At 35.4% G+C, this 17,254-nt stretch overlaps 1 protein-coding gene across 1 annotated transcript in view; it reads right to left on the bottom strand.

Moving 5' to 3' along the window:
* Positions 1-8,469, bottom strand: part of LOC146161523 (1-phosphatidylinositol 4,5-bisphosphate phosphodiesterase gamma-1-like) — a 46,347-nt gene extending 37,878 nt beyond the window's left edge. Inside the window, exons 1-8 of the mRNA XM_083384771.1 lie at positions 8,194-8,469; positions 7,757-7,814; positions 7,534-7,683; positions 6,682-6,775; positions 6,414-6,458; positions 5,885-5,914; positions 3,868-3,952; positions 2,709-2,830 (exon numbers count right to left, since the gene is read on the bottom strand). Coding sequence (XP_083240897.1) covers positions 2,709-2,830; positions 3,868-3,952; positions 5,885-5,914; positions 6,414-6,458; positions 6,682-6,775; positions 7,534-7,683; positions 7,757-7,814; positions 8,194-8,367 — 758 coding nt within the window. The 5' untranslated portion in view covers positions 8,368-8,469. The remainder of the gene's footprint in view (positions 1-2,708; positions 2,831-3,867; positions 3,953-5,884; positions 5,915-6,413; positions 6,459-6,681; positions 6,776-7,533; positions 7,684-7,756; positions 7,815-8,193) is intronic.
* Between the last annotated feature and the right edge of the window lie 8,785 nt (positions 8,470-17,254).

Genomic DNA, 17,254 nt, shown 5'->3' with positions numbered 1-17,254 from the left:
TAATGATGTTTCAGAACACGGTAAAAACAACGAAAAAATCTCTCGTTTGTGTTTTTCTTTCGCCATGACTTATTATCGCGTAATAAAAACAAAATTTGTGGCCGGTCAGTTCCCTTACGCCGCGGTCGAATCGGCACCGCTTCGGGCCTTTTACTTGTGTATTGCGGAAAGGCTGGGCATACAATTGTGGTCGAATCTCAAGCGGCGCTTTCCCTTAAGGAAATATTTCGAGTTTAGGACCGTTGGTGGTGATAGCCACGTGTTTATTGCGCGGCCCAGTTTTATCGTGTGTGTTTTTTCTCGTGTTTTGCATTCTAGCTTATCAAAAGAAAAGGCCCTCCTTCTTATATGTATTTAGACTTTTTCAAGTAGACAGAAAACAACAGGTTTCCTAAGTCTACTTGTTTTATGATGTCATTTTACGACCGACCCTGGACCAACAGAAACAAGATAACTTGTAGGAGATTCGTGTTAAAAAGGTTCAAGAACCACTGAAGTAACGTTGGATTTTGGTCACGCATTGGTTAAATTTTTAATTTTACATAAATATTACGTTAGGAAAAACTATTTTTTTATACTGCATTTTAGGTTGCATTTTAAATCACCAAACAGCAAAGATGGCTATTTTGGTCAAATGCGGGACAACTGACATAAATGGGACTAGAAAATACCGTCGTGTATGACCCTTAACCTAGTATCTGCCGCCATTCAACCCATTTAACGTCAGCTTTGCTTATATATAAGCCAGAGGAAAAGTGTTACGCGGCCGCGCGGACAAGGCCATACACATTATTGGGGTTTTAAAGAGAAATGAACTTTTAGCTGCGTTTTTTCGCGCACCTTTCAATCAGTGGCTTCGTGCATTAGGGCCAGGCTTTCACTGTAAACAAAAAGACGAAAAGTGCAATGCGGTAGGGATGGGATCGCGACCGCAACCCAGCACCCTACTGAAAGGCTTTGAGGTTTACGTTACAAGCACAGGACGCGAATGGGCAACATCATTCAGTACGCAATTCGACGCGCCTGTTCCACGTTTCCCGGATATTACCTCAAATTAAAGGTTCGGGTTTATGAGTTTTGCGAACATAAGCGGCGCAATAAGCTGAGGGAATCAAGCGACAATTTAAGCTTGGCTTTGCCTTAAAAGAAGATCATGAGCATCGCTTATGAGTCCCCAAGTGTGCCTTTAAGATAAACTCAAGGTTCAATGCTAAAGCAGTAAAGTTATAAAACAAGCGTGCCAAAAGTTTTCTTTTTTGTGAAGATGCATTGGGTAGCTCGGGCACGAGAGAAGTGAATTTACCACCTAAAATGCGAAAAGTTCTCGATTTATAAGTAACAGTTGTTCAACAATATAAATCGGCGCCAGCATACTTCTTACTTTCAATAAAATGAGTTGTAATAAGTGGCATTTTAGCGATGAGATTAACAACCAAAACAATTCCATCATGACAAAACAACATATGAAAATATATGTGACCCTAGACGTCAAATTACTAAACCAACAATAGTATGCTTTCATCAATTTATGCCCGGTGATTTTCGTCTGGTGAGTGGTGATCTAAATCAATTATGTAACACGTGGTATTAAATTAGAATCTAATATGGTGTGGTCACAATATTGCTTTATAGAGTACATAAAGTCAAAAAATATTCATTGCGTGAATGCGTGACTCTACGCTTTCTACAACCTGTCAGGTTACATTAGTGGCGTAACATAAAGATACGGAGACTTTTGTGTGTTAAACAAACTTTATGGTAAGATTAAAAACATAAGCCGGCCACCGAATATTTTCGCTTGGAGCATAAAGCGCTGACCGACGGGTTAGATATCAGACTTGAGCACATAAGATCAAGCACAAATTTTAAACAACTCGTTTCGACAGTAGGTTACTCATGTTACCCTGACGGAATTATTTCAAGACACGCGTTTCGTATTTTTATTACCGTTTTAACGGCAAATGTTTCGAGACTTTTAACGATCAAGTTTGAAACAAGTCGTTGACTGCGGCATCGTAATTTTGTGGTTATTATCGAGTCTAGTGGTGAAATTGTAATGATTAATTTTGCGGTCACGTCATCAAATTTATACAAATAAAATACAGTTCATAGTTCGAAATGCCAACTGGAACGGCTAAACCGCTTAAGATTCAAAAGCTCGCTGGACAAAACCAAAAAAGCCTATTTCTGGGTCATTGTCCATAATTCGAAATGATATTACATTAAGTTTTGTTCTTCAACTTGAAAAAAGAAATTGCGACGCACGTTCTGTTACAAGTACCGTAACTACATAAGAAGGTAATATGTAATCAGAAGGATATGGTGGTTCTCAACCTTTTCTCACCCTGTGGCCCCATTTATCCGCTATTTTAAACTCAAAACAAAAATAGTACAGGTCTGTGAATTTGTCAATATACAAACAAAAAGAATATATAGCCTTTGAAGGTTTTTTTGTAGTTGACTCTGCTCATAACTTGCTTCCTCCTATAAATCAAAAATTCGCCCCAAGGGGGAATATCCCACCCGGTTGAGAACCTCTGCAGTAATATATAACTAAATCAGTCATCTCACGGCAAGCCAAATCTCGTAAAGCTTGCCTTTGAGTCTATAAATACGAATAGTCTACTTTTCCCAATTAGAAATTTTCTTTTTTATCAATCTTCTGAGGTACATCCGAATGAAATATCTGTATTTGATGAATCACTTACTTGTCGGAGGAGTAATGCTCGACGAAGGCGTACACCGACTTCTGGCACTGGAACATCAGGTTGTAGTAGAACTGGATGAATTGCTCGAATCCGATTTCGCCCTTCCGTCGCGAGTCCACTTCCTGAAAAGGCCAGGCCAAAAATCGGGTCACTTTTTGTCGCGTCACGACCGCGCGTGGCGAAATCCCAAATTTTCGAAATTTTGCTGACTCATGACGACGCGTGGTTAACTTTGTTGCAGGAATTTTACTATTAAGGCCAGTTTAGGAGGCCATAACGATTTTTTTTCTCTTAAAAATAATTTTTAAGAAAACGAAAAATTTTTTAAGGAAAATGAAAATTTTTAATAAGGAAACGAAGCTGGCTGCAAGGGAAATACATTTACAAAGACATACTTAAAAAAACAGTTTCAACATACCAACCAACAGGGTTTATTCGTAAATAAACTCGAAATTGCGTTTGATATTTGTCCAGGGCGCGAAATACCTATAGGTTCTAAGCAAGTGTCTAGACGTTTAAAAACACTAATTTATTTCGGGTCTTCGGTTAAATTGGACGCAAAACGAGATCTATTATAGCAATCATGTACAGTACGTAGTAGTGATGTTATGGTTTGTTTACGCACACATTCAAGATTAGAAATGGGCGGAAGGTCTTTTCAGTTTGTACAAATGTTTCTTGTTTTCGGTGGCAAAATATGCGGAAGTAGAGTGTTGCGCGAAAAGCGACCTTCGGAACTAGCACTCCGGTACAACTTCCTATCTGAGCGCATTACATCGCCTATTAATTATTATAATATTGTAAACCTCGTAATCAAACAATACCGTTTGCGGAAGCCCGACACTTACCCCACCGGACACATATAACCGTCATATTCAGACCTTACCAAGACTAGACGAAACAAAAATGCCATATACGGAACGCTGTTACTATTTCTTGTTTTAACAAGTCTCGGGTGATTTAAACGAATATAGCAATATTTATTACTCGGCTGAGTATTTGTGAAGGTTAAGTCCAAAGCAGATTACGGTATGTAAAAAACACCTCTATGCTCTGTCTAGCAACCGACTACTTGCGAGTCTGTATATTGTTTTATCGGAAGAGTGGAGTTGCTCAAGAAATTTCGAAATCCTAGTAAATAGCATAAAATCCACGTCACCTGAAATATTTCCTTCAGCTGAGCCGTTGGCAAGGTTTTCGAGTTGACGTTGGGAAGCCAAGCTTTTGCCGTGCGTAGGTTTATCCTTTAAAACAACGACGTAGTTTTAAAACAAAATCGTCAGGATTAAAAATATGCCATGCTTTTAAAGTTTAAGACAAGCTTTGTATATTTGACAATCTGGCTCAAACTATATCTGGGCCCGAAAACAGAGTTGCTACTAACGCGTAGTATAGAAAGTTGAATAGGAATTTGAAAATTTATTTTTACCCCTATCGCCAGGATATTAAACGCAAATAATTGGAAACGTTATGTATTCGTACCCAAAAGAAACTGCGTTTTATAACTACGTGCCCAGTTTTGTATGGTCAGAGTACAAGCGTGGAACTCAGCAAACAAACACGGCTGTCAAATACAGCAAGTAAACATAACTAAATTGGCATTTGGACATTTAGATTTTCCTGGGATTTAGATTGCGTTCAAAAGCCATTGTACTTAACCCAATAATGTGAAACACGGCATCCATCGATTTTATTGCTATGCAGTAAACTGTAAAAATGGCAAAAATGGTAGACTTGAAAAAACCTTATAAAATACAAAAAAAAGAGTGCGTGTTAATAGTAAGTTGCAAAGTAGTGAGATTTTGCAACATTCGCGCAACCAAGCCATGCAATTTATTCACAGTCTCACAGTGAACACAACATCATGTTATAAAACCTTAAATGACAAAAAACAACAAAAAGTTCACTTCTGTACATCAAAAATATTGCTGCTTAAACCCCCTTTTCATTTATCTATTGTCTCATAAAGGAAGGTCGTATTCATTAAGCAGAATTAAAAAATTTTGTTGGAATAAAAGAAAAAGGATTAAATTGACAGTGGTTTGGCTAGTACTTTTAAACAAAAAAAATAGTCATATGTAGAGCTATAATAGTATGAATATTTATTTACATACATGTGGTGCATACATGTAAGCAACACAATTACGGGCAGGATAGCAATAGGAATGAATCATGACAGCCAGAAGCCAGGATGTACAACTTCGCTGCTCAATATGCAATGTGTGACAAAACACACAACACTGGCAAATCGCAATAACAACAAAACTGATTATTGGTTCACCCTACTAAAATGTGTAATGAAGATTTGTGGGGTTCACACAATTTCTTTGAAGTAGCTGGTTAATGATAAAGTTAAGAGACAAAAGGTTCTTAGATTAAACAAACACCTGATTTTGATAAAAAAAAATTGATGTAAGTCTCTAAAGTTAATATTTATGGCTAATAGCAACGAAAAGTAAAAAAAAAGGGAAAATGTGTTTCAGAAAACAAAAACAGAATAACAAATTGTTCTCTACATACTATTTATGGAGTTTTTTAAACTGAAAATTGCCTAGCAAATCCAGTTTTCTTGTTGAAATTTGAGCATCAGTAGCTTTATGAATAAAATGCTAAAGCCTGTTAACTAATGACACAGACAAGGTACAGAGTAAGAGCAAACAAATAAGGCCCAACCATTAAACGAAGGCAAACATAAATAGAATTTGTGACCGATGCACAATGCACAAATCTGAGCATGCAAGTTTAAACAAAAAAAAAACTTAACATCTCATAACCATGAATGTGAATCAATGTAGATGACAGTAATTTACCTAGGTTAAGAATACTAGCTCATGTAGATAGGGCAAATTTATAGTTCATGGCATACGTCTAATAGCGATGTAGCACCATTTGTTCTAAAGTTGTACCGTTCTGTGACACACATCGTTTTGCTAATACAGCAATCTTTAGCATCATTTGCATATTAGAATTTGGCCAAGATACAGGCGTTCAACTTGCCTTGCAATTTATTTCCTTCACAAGGCAATGTACACTTTACAGGTAAGCATATTTTTTTGCGATTTATAAAATACATAAATTCCAGACAGATATTTTTTGGGTATACATTTGTGTTGTAGTTAGCAACGAAAAGCATACCAGACGTACGAATATTGTTTGATGACACTTGGTTCACATACCTGGGTTCGTCGGTTTCACTTGCGCGCCTCCTATAAGAATTGATGCAAGATATGGTAAAACGGCATGCATGATTTGTGCTTAAAGAAACGTTATGGCTCCACACAAACTTCAAGGAACAAAAACACTGTCACACTTATAGAGAAAAAAATATCTTTAAAATACTACCATTTTTTTTTTGAGTTAACAATTTCTGTAATGTAAAGTATAAACAGATATTTTGCTCCTTGCACTAAATAAAAATAAGAAAATTATAACACTATTGAACTAAGAGAGAGTAAACACACAACAGTCTAAGAAAGATGTAAATCTATTATACACAAACTGTTTTATGTGAGTATGCAAGTTAAAAACTCGGCATTTTAGATGCGAAGCTTTTAAAACAGAAGGTGTGTTGTAAGATTTTATTGATGTGCAATAAAATCACATGGAATGTTAATGGCTGCATTGTGAAAGATATCAGTAGGGTTTTTGCAGCAGTGTTTAGATCGCTAAGCGCTGCGTAGATAAAAATTAGGTTCTAAAACTTACACATTTTTCCTGGATATAATCTGAGAAAATTCCTTTCTTAAAAACCTAAAATAAAAAACAATAATTTATTTACCGTTCTGATAAAAAGAGAACAAGGGTGAAATTATTAACAAAATAAAAAATCATATATTAGGAAATATTTCGCATTAGAAACGGTAAAATAAATAAATCATTTGAAAATGTAGGATACCGGCCTAAAAATTACATCTTAGTTCATATAACTAAATCTAAAAAAGATTGACAAACTTTTAAAAGCTACTATGCCTACATTTGAATTTGCAGAGGATAGGGTGACCGGATGGTGTCGATTACAAGGTAGGATAACCCTCGCAGCCAAACACTCCTTTCTTCTGGTTTAGGTGCTGTAAATTTAAATCTAAATATTGAGCCCTCAAGCTAATACCAATTTGCCTAAAGTTCATGTTTTTTATGAAAGAATAAAAAAAGTTTACCACATTCAAACAACTAAGTGACAATAAATATATTAGAGATAGACCGATATATCGGTTTACCGATAATATCGGCCGATATTTGGCTTTTACCGATATATCTGTATCGGTAAATGTAGGCCGATACTTTTGCCGATATTTTAGTACCAAAATATGATATCGTTTTTCCTATACAACAAACAACTTATCAATATTTTTATCAAAAAAAATTGGTTTTAGCATCAGGTCAAGTTAATATGCAAAATAATAATTTAATAATTAATAAAGGTATATAAACTAAAATATTATTAGTAATTTTTTTAGTTAATTGAAGTTTTGAACATTTCTAAGGTATATAAAAAAAATCGGTATTGGTATCGGCTATCGGTTGAAAAATGTAAAAAATCGGGTATCGGTCCAAAAAAATGGATATCGGCCAACCTCTAAAATAAATGGTGTTACACTATAAGTTAAAATTGGAAAAAAAAATAAAACAATTTTTCTCAGGTAATCCCCTGCTAATACTTAGGGAAAAATAGCCTACCAAACAGTGTGCATTTTAAGAAAGAATAAAATATTGTGGTTGAAGCCTAAAAAAGAATTTTAGTTGAAACCTAAAAATTATTTACATATATATGGGTACATGCATGAGAATACAGATAAAAACTGATATCTATAGAAAAATACGTTACCTGCTATTGATAACAATTTCAGGTTAAACTCATTGCCATAAAAGATTGTGAAACATGCCATGGAATCCATTTTCCTTGCTTCTTCCAGATTTCTATCAAAGTCTTTTGATGTCTTGCCTGGTCGTATTTCCTTAATCTCAGCAATGTTTACTGCGAATTTGATTTGTAGAGGCATTACTTCACAAATGATGTATATTCACACAAGTCATCTTCTGTTACTTACATGATCCCTCAATCTGAAACTGACGAGACCACACAACCTGCCGTGTCTCCATTTTCACCTAATAGTCAAAAGTAGAACTTCAGGGTTTTCACCTATCTATGCTAAGTATACGGTACTTCAGGTTACATTTCCCATTCTACAGTCCAATTACTTAACGCAATCAATTTAATGATGATACTTTTAAAGCAAATCAAATTTAAGTGTGCTCATTATTACTAACTAATAAGGGGTTAGTTACATAACTTATGTGTATATACAGATTTAAAAATTAAATTAAATAAAACAAACAATGTTTGTATTGAAATATCTGCACAAACTTTAAAATATGGGATATTACAAGTTGAGCATGAAATTGGATAATCTAGCAAAAATAATAAAAAAATATTACAACTAGAATTTGTTAGAACAAAAGGTAGTTTAACTCCAGTAATACAAACCTGGAAGGTTCTCTGTTCCGGTTTTCCTTTCTTGATGTTTGTGAACTTGGTCATCAGGTTACCCATGGTTATCTTTCGCAGAATATCCATTTTTTCATTCTCAGATTGGAATGTGGGCTCTGCAATCCCGCGAATGGGGATGTGCATGCCCCTGAGATAATCCGGTACTGCCATGTTGCTAATCACAGTTCAGATTGTAAGAAGCACCATATATCATTATCAGCAGTTTATTAAGAAGACACTTATTGATTAAACAACAGCAAAACTTCACCTAAGCTTTGGTCTAAAATTAGTAGGAAATATTTTTAAATAAAAGTTAGACACAACTGATTTATATATTTATCTTTCTATACTGATATTTCAATCATGGGCTTAATTCCTTATGCTAAAATTGGTAGAGGTGTGCCACTGTTGATAAAATAGCAATTAAGCTTGCAAATTTTGTTTGTCAAAAGATTAAACCTGCATATAAAAAAAAACGAGGAACAACAATTCCAGCTGCACACCCGCATTTCCAAAAATCCATTATGTACTTTGCTTTTCCCATACTTATTGCCCTATGGTGCAAAAGTTTAAAAAAAAATTCAGCTATGCACCTCTACTCCTCTAGTTTTCTTGAGATCTACAGACAGGGAGGTGGATAAATTTATCTTCGTTTTTAGTTTTAGGATTATGAGAGCAATTAAACAAATTAAATTTTTAGCAATTACATACCTTTCTGGTGCACTTCTACTCTGCTTTCTGCAAAAGCATGTACATAGTCTTAAAGCAATATTTTGTTTATTGACTTGGCTTATTAAAAAATAGTGAAAAAGGGCAAACGGCCATTTCTATTTACCACATAAAAAGTTTTATTTTTGCTGCTTTGAAAAAAAAAAAATTCTGATTGGTAGAATACACTAAAATTTCTAATAGATCAGTTGACCAGGTCTTGTAATGTGACTTAAAAGTAATTATTAAAGTGTTTAAAAATCAAATATTATTGAAAATTAATGAAACATCTTACTAATTAGTGTCACTGCACGTCCAACAATAAATCTAATGTGAAGAGTAAATCAATCTAATATAAGTAGCTTATTTTATTATTTACATGCAGCATTAGTACCTAGAGTTTGTAAAACTATTACCACGGCGCTTTACGGTGCAAAAGCTCAAAGTACTAAAAATAAAGGCACTTTGCTGTTGTTAGCAGACGGCAAAGCTCTAAAATGCCAAGACGGGTCACCAGGGTCAAAGTCACTGCACAGAAACATCGTGCCCTTTTAATAGTTTAAGCGAAAACCATACGTAATACAAGTGCTCTTAACCTTGCAAGGACAGCAACCTATCCACCAGCAGACTGTCTCACTCACCTACCAAACGAATCTGAACATTAAGTCATTTGTCCCGGCTTAACTACACAAAAGCGGCGCTGCAATCTGGCCCGAGATATTTCTATTGCTTCCGCGTTCACACCACGAACTGTGAAGCGTCATTCGCGCCCAGTCAAGCATGTCCGAATGTTGCTACTGAACTATCTTGAATTTCGCCCCGGTCGGGCGTTTTTCTTTTCTATTCTATGCTGATTTCAATTCCAAAGAACGTTACCTTGCGTATCGTTTTTTGGCAAAAGAGCCTCGGTCGCGTAGTTACATTCAATATTAAAGTGTTGTACGCGTCGTCAAACGTTTGTCAACACTTATTAGCAGACGAACTAGTCTTAAACGCCATGTTTGCTTTAGCAACAGATAGTAATGAAAGAACTGCCGTGCTTTTTTCTCTAAATAAACAGTTGTAACCACTAATTCTTTAACATTTTTGAATTAACATCTACTTTCAGAATTCAAAACTATTGACTTGATAAAGATTTGGTATGTCTTTATTACACGCATGAGTGGTTTGGCATGCTTAATACAGGCCTACTAAAATAATTGTAGGCTATATTGTTTTTATTTGTGGTAGCATCAGAGCATTTTTTGATATGTTGTGTTTAAAAGTTATACCAATATATTTAGTTTTATGTAGATGCAATGTAAATACCCGATCTAAATACTTCAATGATGTTCTGTTGAGACCTGTTTCACTTTCACGCCAGTAAGTCGTTCAACCTGCAGTAAATCTACATACCGGTATATAAATGATAGTAATTACTACAGGACGGAGTTTATCCAGCTCAGTCAATTACGTTGATTTTTGGTTAAATAATTGCAAATTTAAGTGGTGCGCCATCAACGTCCTGTAACAGTTTTCTAAAATATAATCGAACAAAATTTCAGACTGCATTTAAATGGTGTTATATTTTGTGGTTTAGCAATTAGGCAGTCAATACAGGCCGAGGAAATGTCGCGCTATGGAGATATACTTACGTGGTGTCGTTTTTTATTGACGAACTATCATCTTGTGGCGAGTTTTCCTTCGTAGATCGTCGCCTAATTGCACAAACAGGAGATGAGATAAAACAATCTGTTTTAACTTGTGCTTTTCTGATATACCAAAAGGTGAACACAGGCACATGGCCTTTGCAAATATATAGCCTATCCCCTCAATTTTTTTTTTTTTTGCTCTATCCATTATTAATTCAAATGTTGTTGGAAACTAGGATTTTTAAGGCAAATTGACTTAAAAAACTACGACATGTATAGTCTATAAAATCGGACATTTAGCCATCTTTATGTAAAATAACTTTAGTCCAAGTCAAATAGTTCTTCACAAATAGCAAAGTCAAGTCAATGACATAAAAATAAATCGTTAAACCATTACATTTTATTTAACTCGTTCGCATATAAGCAAAAACAACAACTAAAATATAACAAAAATGTAACATATAGCAAGCAAATCATTTTAGGTGCAAAAATAGAATAAGTACCCAATTTTATAAAATATGTTCAATGAAAGCATTTACTTTTACCCCAAATCGGGTCATTTTGGCCAAAATACTTCAATTAGCCTAAGGTTATTTGAAAGGAGTGACTTAAGTGCACTTAAAGTCAAGTCATTGACCTAAAGTATTACAAAACGGCAGAAAATCAAAAAGTGTCAAATACCTCCGTGTAGGGTCGTTGAATAATTCTGGATATCTAAAAAATAAAAATACCGGCTAAAAAACGAAATTTCATATGCAATTCTATAATGGAAAACCATCTCCTTGTGGACATAAGCTATTTGTGTAGGCTGTATGGTTGTATGTTAAATTAAGCTATATGGGACATAAAGTAGAAATAAAAAATAGTTAATTATATATCAGTATGGACTATTTTTAGACACCAAAGACCTAACGTCTTACAATATATTGACAGGATAGCCCAGCACAAGCAGCAAATAGGATTTCCTTGTTAACGAAAGTTTTTTGCTCATATCTTCAGTCAGTGAAATAAGTCAAACAAAATTACGCTATAAAAGTGGTCCATCGCGGCCGCAAACATGGTTGAGATGATGTAATCGCTTGACAACGCAAACATATAAAAACATGCTTTACCACACGAAGTCTTCGTTCGCTTTTAATGACTTTCCTAGGTTTGTTTAAGGTCCTCATTAGTGACCATAGGGGAGGACAATTGTCTATATTTTACAAAGTTATTACATCGCGTATGTCGTTCAGGTGCGAAATACACAGCGACTACATACTGCAACAACTGGCAACCAAGTACTTGGTAAGCTACGTACACTTAAAATTACTCACTGGTCCATTTTCAAAGAAACTTCGGGGTCCACAATCCCAAGCGCAGTCGGCCTGGTGAGGTAGTCTTTACGCACCACGCTTTGTATACCGATCGGAGTGCGCAGCCTGTCCGCTTTGTGGTATGGGGTAAAGTTGTCGCAGATAACAGGGGTAAACGGACGTCTAATTGTAGATGTCATGAAAAGCGATTAGCGTTTAATTAATTGTAATTTTTTTTCGAATTTATTTAAAGTTTGAAAGAAGTTACGTTGCCAATCTAAAACCTGATTTTCGAGCCAATTTCGTCTTGAAAAGTAAAATTTAAAAAGTAAGAATATAAAGGGATAGTTTAAATTTGGTTTGTGGGTGGTCAAACTTACACCGCAGGCTTATTGCTGAGAGTCGTCTTTGTCAATATCTTTCCCCGTCGATAGAATTCGTTTTCGCGGCACATAAAAGAAGGATTTTTGTCTGATTGCAGGCGAGAAGAAGGTGGAGGGACTGATTTGGTTTGTCTGCAAATAATTAAAGTTATATGGACAGCGCAATATGATAACTGTGTATTTGTTATCACAAATTCAACATTATAGGTTAGGCCAGCTCTGCTTGACCCACATAAGTAAAAAAAAAACGTGCAGTAAGCTTATTTCATGACGAATGTGTCAAAAGTATTTTCTTTGGTTTCTATTTACCTGGCTTTCATATTACCGCATTGGGCACTGTTAAGTTTTGGACCCTCGCTCTTTCGGGCCTTTTCGCCAAAGTATCCATTCTCAACATGTGGTGTTGGCATTGTGGAAATTGTTTGTCTTGGCCGAACAGGCGGTGTTGGGGGCTTGGTCGATGTTGGCGTTGCTTTTATTTGCAATGATTGTGTCGGTCTAAACGGCTTTGGATGACCAGGCCTTTCATGATAAAGTGACCGTGATCTCGGCCTTGGTGGGTCTACAAAAAAATTGCTTCAAATCGGACAACGTCGATAATATAAACATATTATGATTTTTAGACTTTGTCCACCTAAGAAGCGTGTATAAAATCTTGTGTTGAAAACCGTTTAACACTGTATATGTTTAATTGGTTGGTCCTCTTCTTTAATTTCGAAAAGGACGGGAAAATATTTCAAGCTTTTCGATTTTAACTACTATAGCAGCATAGCAATTTGGAAGGTTTTAAAGCTTCAAACTGTGAGTTAAGATACTCACTCGTGTCAATGCATAGGCCTACCTGGAGTTCGAACTTCGCTGTGTGATGTGAAACGCAACGTGATTAGCTTTTCAGTCTCCTCTGAATCGGAATCGTCGCTGAAACTGATAAATGACGCGGCCGACGAGCTTGCAGTAAGGGGTGGAGCCTGCAACAAAATCAGGTTTTCGACCAACGCATTTAAACAGAAAAAGGCGGTGCTTTTTATAACGTAAGACCAGCAACGTTATATGGGCCTATACCAGGGAGGATTAGGGCTTGTCAGGGTAAAATTATGCCTCATGCACTGGGCTTCGAGTGGTCCACACAGTAAAGGGATAACAAAAGCCTGCACATGTGTCGACCAAAGGGCAGACACTTTTATACTCGCCACATATTTTTCTGTATGATCAGTGTGGCCCTGCATTTGAATTTTCGCCATCAGATACACAAAGTAATAAAGGCATCACTCGTCTCTTTTATAAACGTGTCTATAACTTTGAAGAAAATATCTCCAAGTTTGTTCTTTTATATGAGATACTTGCAGACAAGAACAAACCTTTAGCTCCATTGCTTTATTGCGGAAATATTTGCTCTGCTGATGAAGCAAATATGGAGCGACGATCGTCGATCAGGTGCTTTTGTTGACCGCTGATTTCTTACGTGGTTCCCTTTCAATTATAGGCCGGTATCGCTTATTCCTAAAACTTCTTTTTTTAACGCGGTTTTCCTTGCCTAGATTTAATGCTTTTCAATCCTAAATGGGAAACTAATATTTATACATAGGTTTTTGGTAAAAAGTAGTTCCTTTTTTAAAATTATCCTTCTTAATGGCATTTTTTGTTTAATTCTTGTTGCTGAACTTTCTAACGTATAGCTGCGTCCCGTTACATTTACAGCCCACGCTACCATTTTCGGATATTTATCAGAAACACGGCTCACGTGACCTGGCATCTGTCAACATGGCGGCGTTGTCCAGGCAACCAAATGTCCTGGTACGCCGTAACAATCAGATTTGTTACAGAACCTTTTTCATTCTTCAGGATGAAAACGCACATTCGAAAGTTAACACTCTCGTGTTTTGTACGCTTGGAAGATTGCATCGGTGACTTATAATTAGAATAAAAAGTAGCGGTACATGCAAGACAGGACGCCGAGCGTTTGTTAACAGCAACAAGTTAACCGTTAACTCACCGAATATGCTAACCTATAGGTACCAAAAACACTTATACCTGAAATGCACGTCGCCTACCGGATCAGCAACGATACCACCCCATGGTACCTATAGGTCGAGCACCCATACCAGGCTACTACTTCGGTTATCGGCTTCCACAAGATATTATCCTACCCTAGTTTCAAGCACATAATGTTAAAAACTGTGCTAAATGAGGCGAAACAAAACTTAATTTTGAAAAGAATATAATTTGCTTATATTTTCCGAGGACTGCTTTCGCTAAGGCAAAAATACATAGCCAGGCTGGGCGTTATATAATGGAGTTACCTTACAATGAAACAGTTAAATATTTTGCAGGACCTAATGAGAAATAAAAGCAAAAACCGTTTACCTATATCGACACGCAAAGTTTTTAATAAAATTAGTCTTGACATTAATTTTGGGTCATAACCATTTAGTTTTGGGCTATAATTAGGCCTGACGTTTCTATTTTATTATGTATTAACCCATTTTGGTAAAAACGCTGATGCATCTTCAATAGGAGAAATTCCGTGCTTTAAAACATGTTACATAAGAACACGCCGTAAAACTCAAATTTTATGGCTTCCCGAAAATAGTTGACGCGATGAAGAAAGAACTTATTTCCAGAAGCTTACGCCATTGAGAATTTATTGAGCCAAAGGTTTAAAAACGTTCGAATGGTTACGACTGAGAAGCGAGGCTGCAAAGGTTTAGTAATTCTGAATCACGTGATCTGAATTCTGTCAATATTGTGCGGTTGTCAAGTAGACTGGAAATATTAACCAAATCAATTTGACAGATAGATGTTGCTGTGCTGTTATGAAATTCATTATCGTGTTTTATAGTTAATTGCTTTTGTCTTGCGTCAATATAGTTAAAATTGACTTCAAAACTAGACAAACACTTCATCGGCGTTGTTTAATAAAAAAACATAACTAAAATTGTTTTTTATGTATTGTAAAATAAATACAAGAAACATACAAATATAATTCCGCTAGGTGGCAATATGGTCAAGGTATAGTTAAATAGTACGTGGGACCATAGAGCACTAAATACCTTAGTATTCTATGGCCGGACACTGAAAATATTACAAATCAGTCTGATTTCAGATGTTACAATTCTTTTGCTTTCTACTAATTAAAAACATATATAGCACTAAACTTTGCAGGTGTTCTGTCCTCAACAGGAAAGTAGTTTAAGCTGCTTATCTTTGCACATTAGGATTTTTTACAAGTCTTAACACCAAAAAGGGACATCTTGGAAAAAATGGTTACCTGACGAGACATTTGCTGCGATTTTAAATAATAAACAAGGGTCACGTAGAGAAACAACAAATATCTTTAAAAGGGCCCAAATTAGAGTCAAAATAATAAATTTTAACCATTTATAGAACAGATTTGCATTCCCATTAAAAATAGATTCGGAGGAAATAATTGTAAAATAGTGTCAATTAGCACAACAAACTGATGATGCCGATTCGTAAAGCGAAATATATTATTTCTGTAAAAAAAATGAGAAATGATTTTATGTTTTATACCTGTTTTCATATACAGTCTAAACACCAACGCTTATTCTATAATTATGTTCTATAAACCAGATTGATTTGAATATTGATACTGATGATGGCTTTATTTTGTTCAATAGAAAAATATATTTCTATTGAAATCTAATAAAATGAGTGAATTTAATTCGGACAGAAAAGTCTAAAGATCATTTTGCTTTAACTGTAAGCAACAAATTTTATTAGAATATTGTAATTTATTAATGGTGTGAATTTTATCGAACGATGAAAAAGGGTATTTTACATAATATGGTTAGTTAAGACAAGTTGATTCTAAAGGCAAAGATAATTAAATGTAAAGCTTTTTTTACAACGAACTTCTCAAAAAAGATTTATCCATCGAAACATGCTGTTGACTTAACTTCCAATTTAACAAAAAAAGATCTGCTGCCTGTGAAAATATCGGCTTTGGGAAATGTTTATCACACATCCGGCGATTTATTTTTATTGTACAATGAGAAAAATACATAAAAGGTTTGTTGCAGTAAGTAGCTGACTAAGCAACAAGTTAGAAGTGTGAAATGACAGTGCATAAAATAACAGCGTTAAATCAAAAAGCGAAGAAAATTCTGTTTTTTCATTTACTTACTTTACTATATACGGACAACCCACATACCTATATGGGTGATTGGATATCTTAGAAATTTGATTAGGCTGCTAAAGTATCTACCCAATATATAATTTGCATTGCTTCTTGTTTGACAATAAAACTCGGCTCAAAACGTAAGCTTAAAATATAGAACAGAATATAAAATACGCGAGCCATTTCGGGGCGTTTCCTATAGGATGGTAACCTTTGTAATACGTATAGTTAAAACAACGACGCGAAGTGAATATTTGCGATCTATTTCGACTTTGTTTTTTATGCCACGAGAATTAAGGTGTTAGTTTCAGTTCATTCAATTAAAATACAATCAACCATATGAAAACTTGCCTAGAACAAGACGAAAAACTGGCGGCATAAACCTAGCAGAAAAATACTGAGAAGTAAAAATCTGAACAGAGAATAAGAAAAATATTAATAAATATGGAACAAAAGAAAAAAGGAGAACAATAGAGCCAAAAAAAGAGTTGCCTATATTTACTATACCTGCTAATAGGTAATATGTCGAAAGTCGGTTAATCTAGGGATAAGTTATATGTTTTGGACCGTTGTAAATAGGACTTCGAATTTCGGTTTAGTGGAGGTTCTTAAATAAATTATCTCAACCCGAGAACTGTGACTACAATGGGAAATCACTCAATTGCTTCCAAACAGGTAACGTCAAATGCCATAGGTCGAAAAGGTCGTAAACAGTCTTGATAAAAACGTACTTCTTACATTGGCCCGACATCTATTTCAATTACCTCGACACCACTTTATTCAATTATGGTGCATTTGCCGAAAGGTGCAAAACTCCGGTATAAAAAAGCCACTACCTTCGAAAAAAAGAAACCTACGCAGATTTTGAAAAACCCTATTCAACTGGCGACACCTTTGGTTTTG

This window comes from Ascidiella aspersa, chromosome 3 (assembly GCF_963924565.1).
Source record: "Ascidiella aspersa chromosome 3, kaAscAspe10.2, whole genome shotgun sequence".
In the NCBI taxonomy this organism is placed as follows: Eukaryota; Metazoa; Chordata; class Ascidiacea; order Phlebobranchia; family Ascidiidae; genus Ascidiella; species Ascidiella aspersa.
Note: the sequence above shows the minus strand (reverse complement) of the source record. Positions and strands in the feature narration are given on the sequence as shown.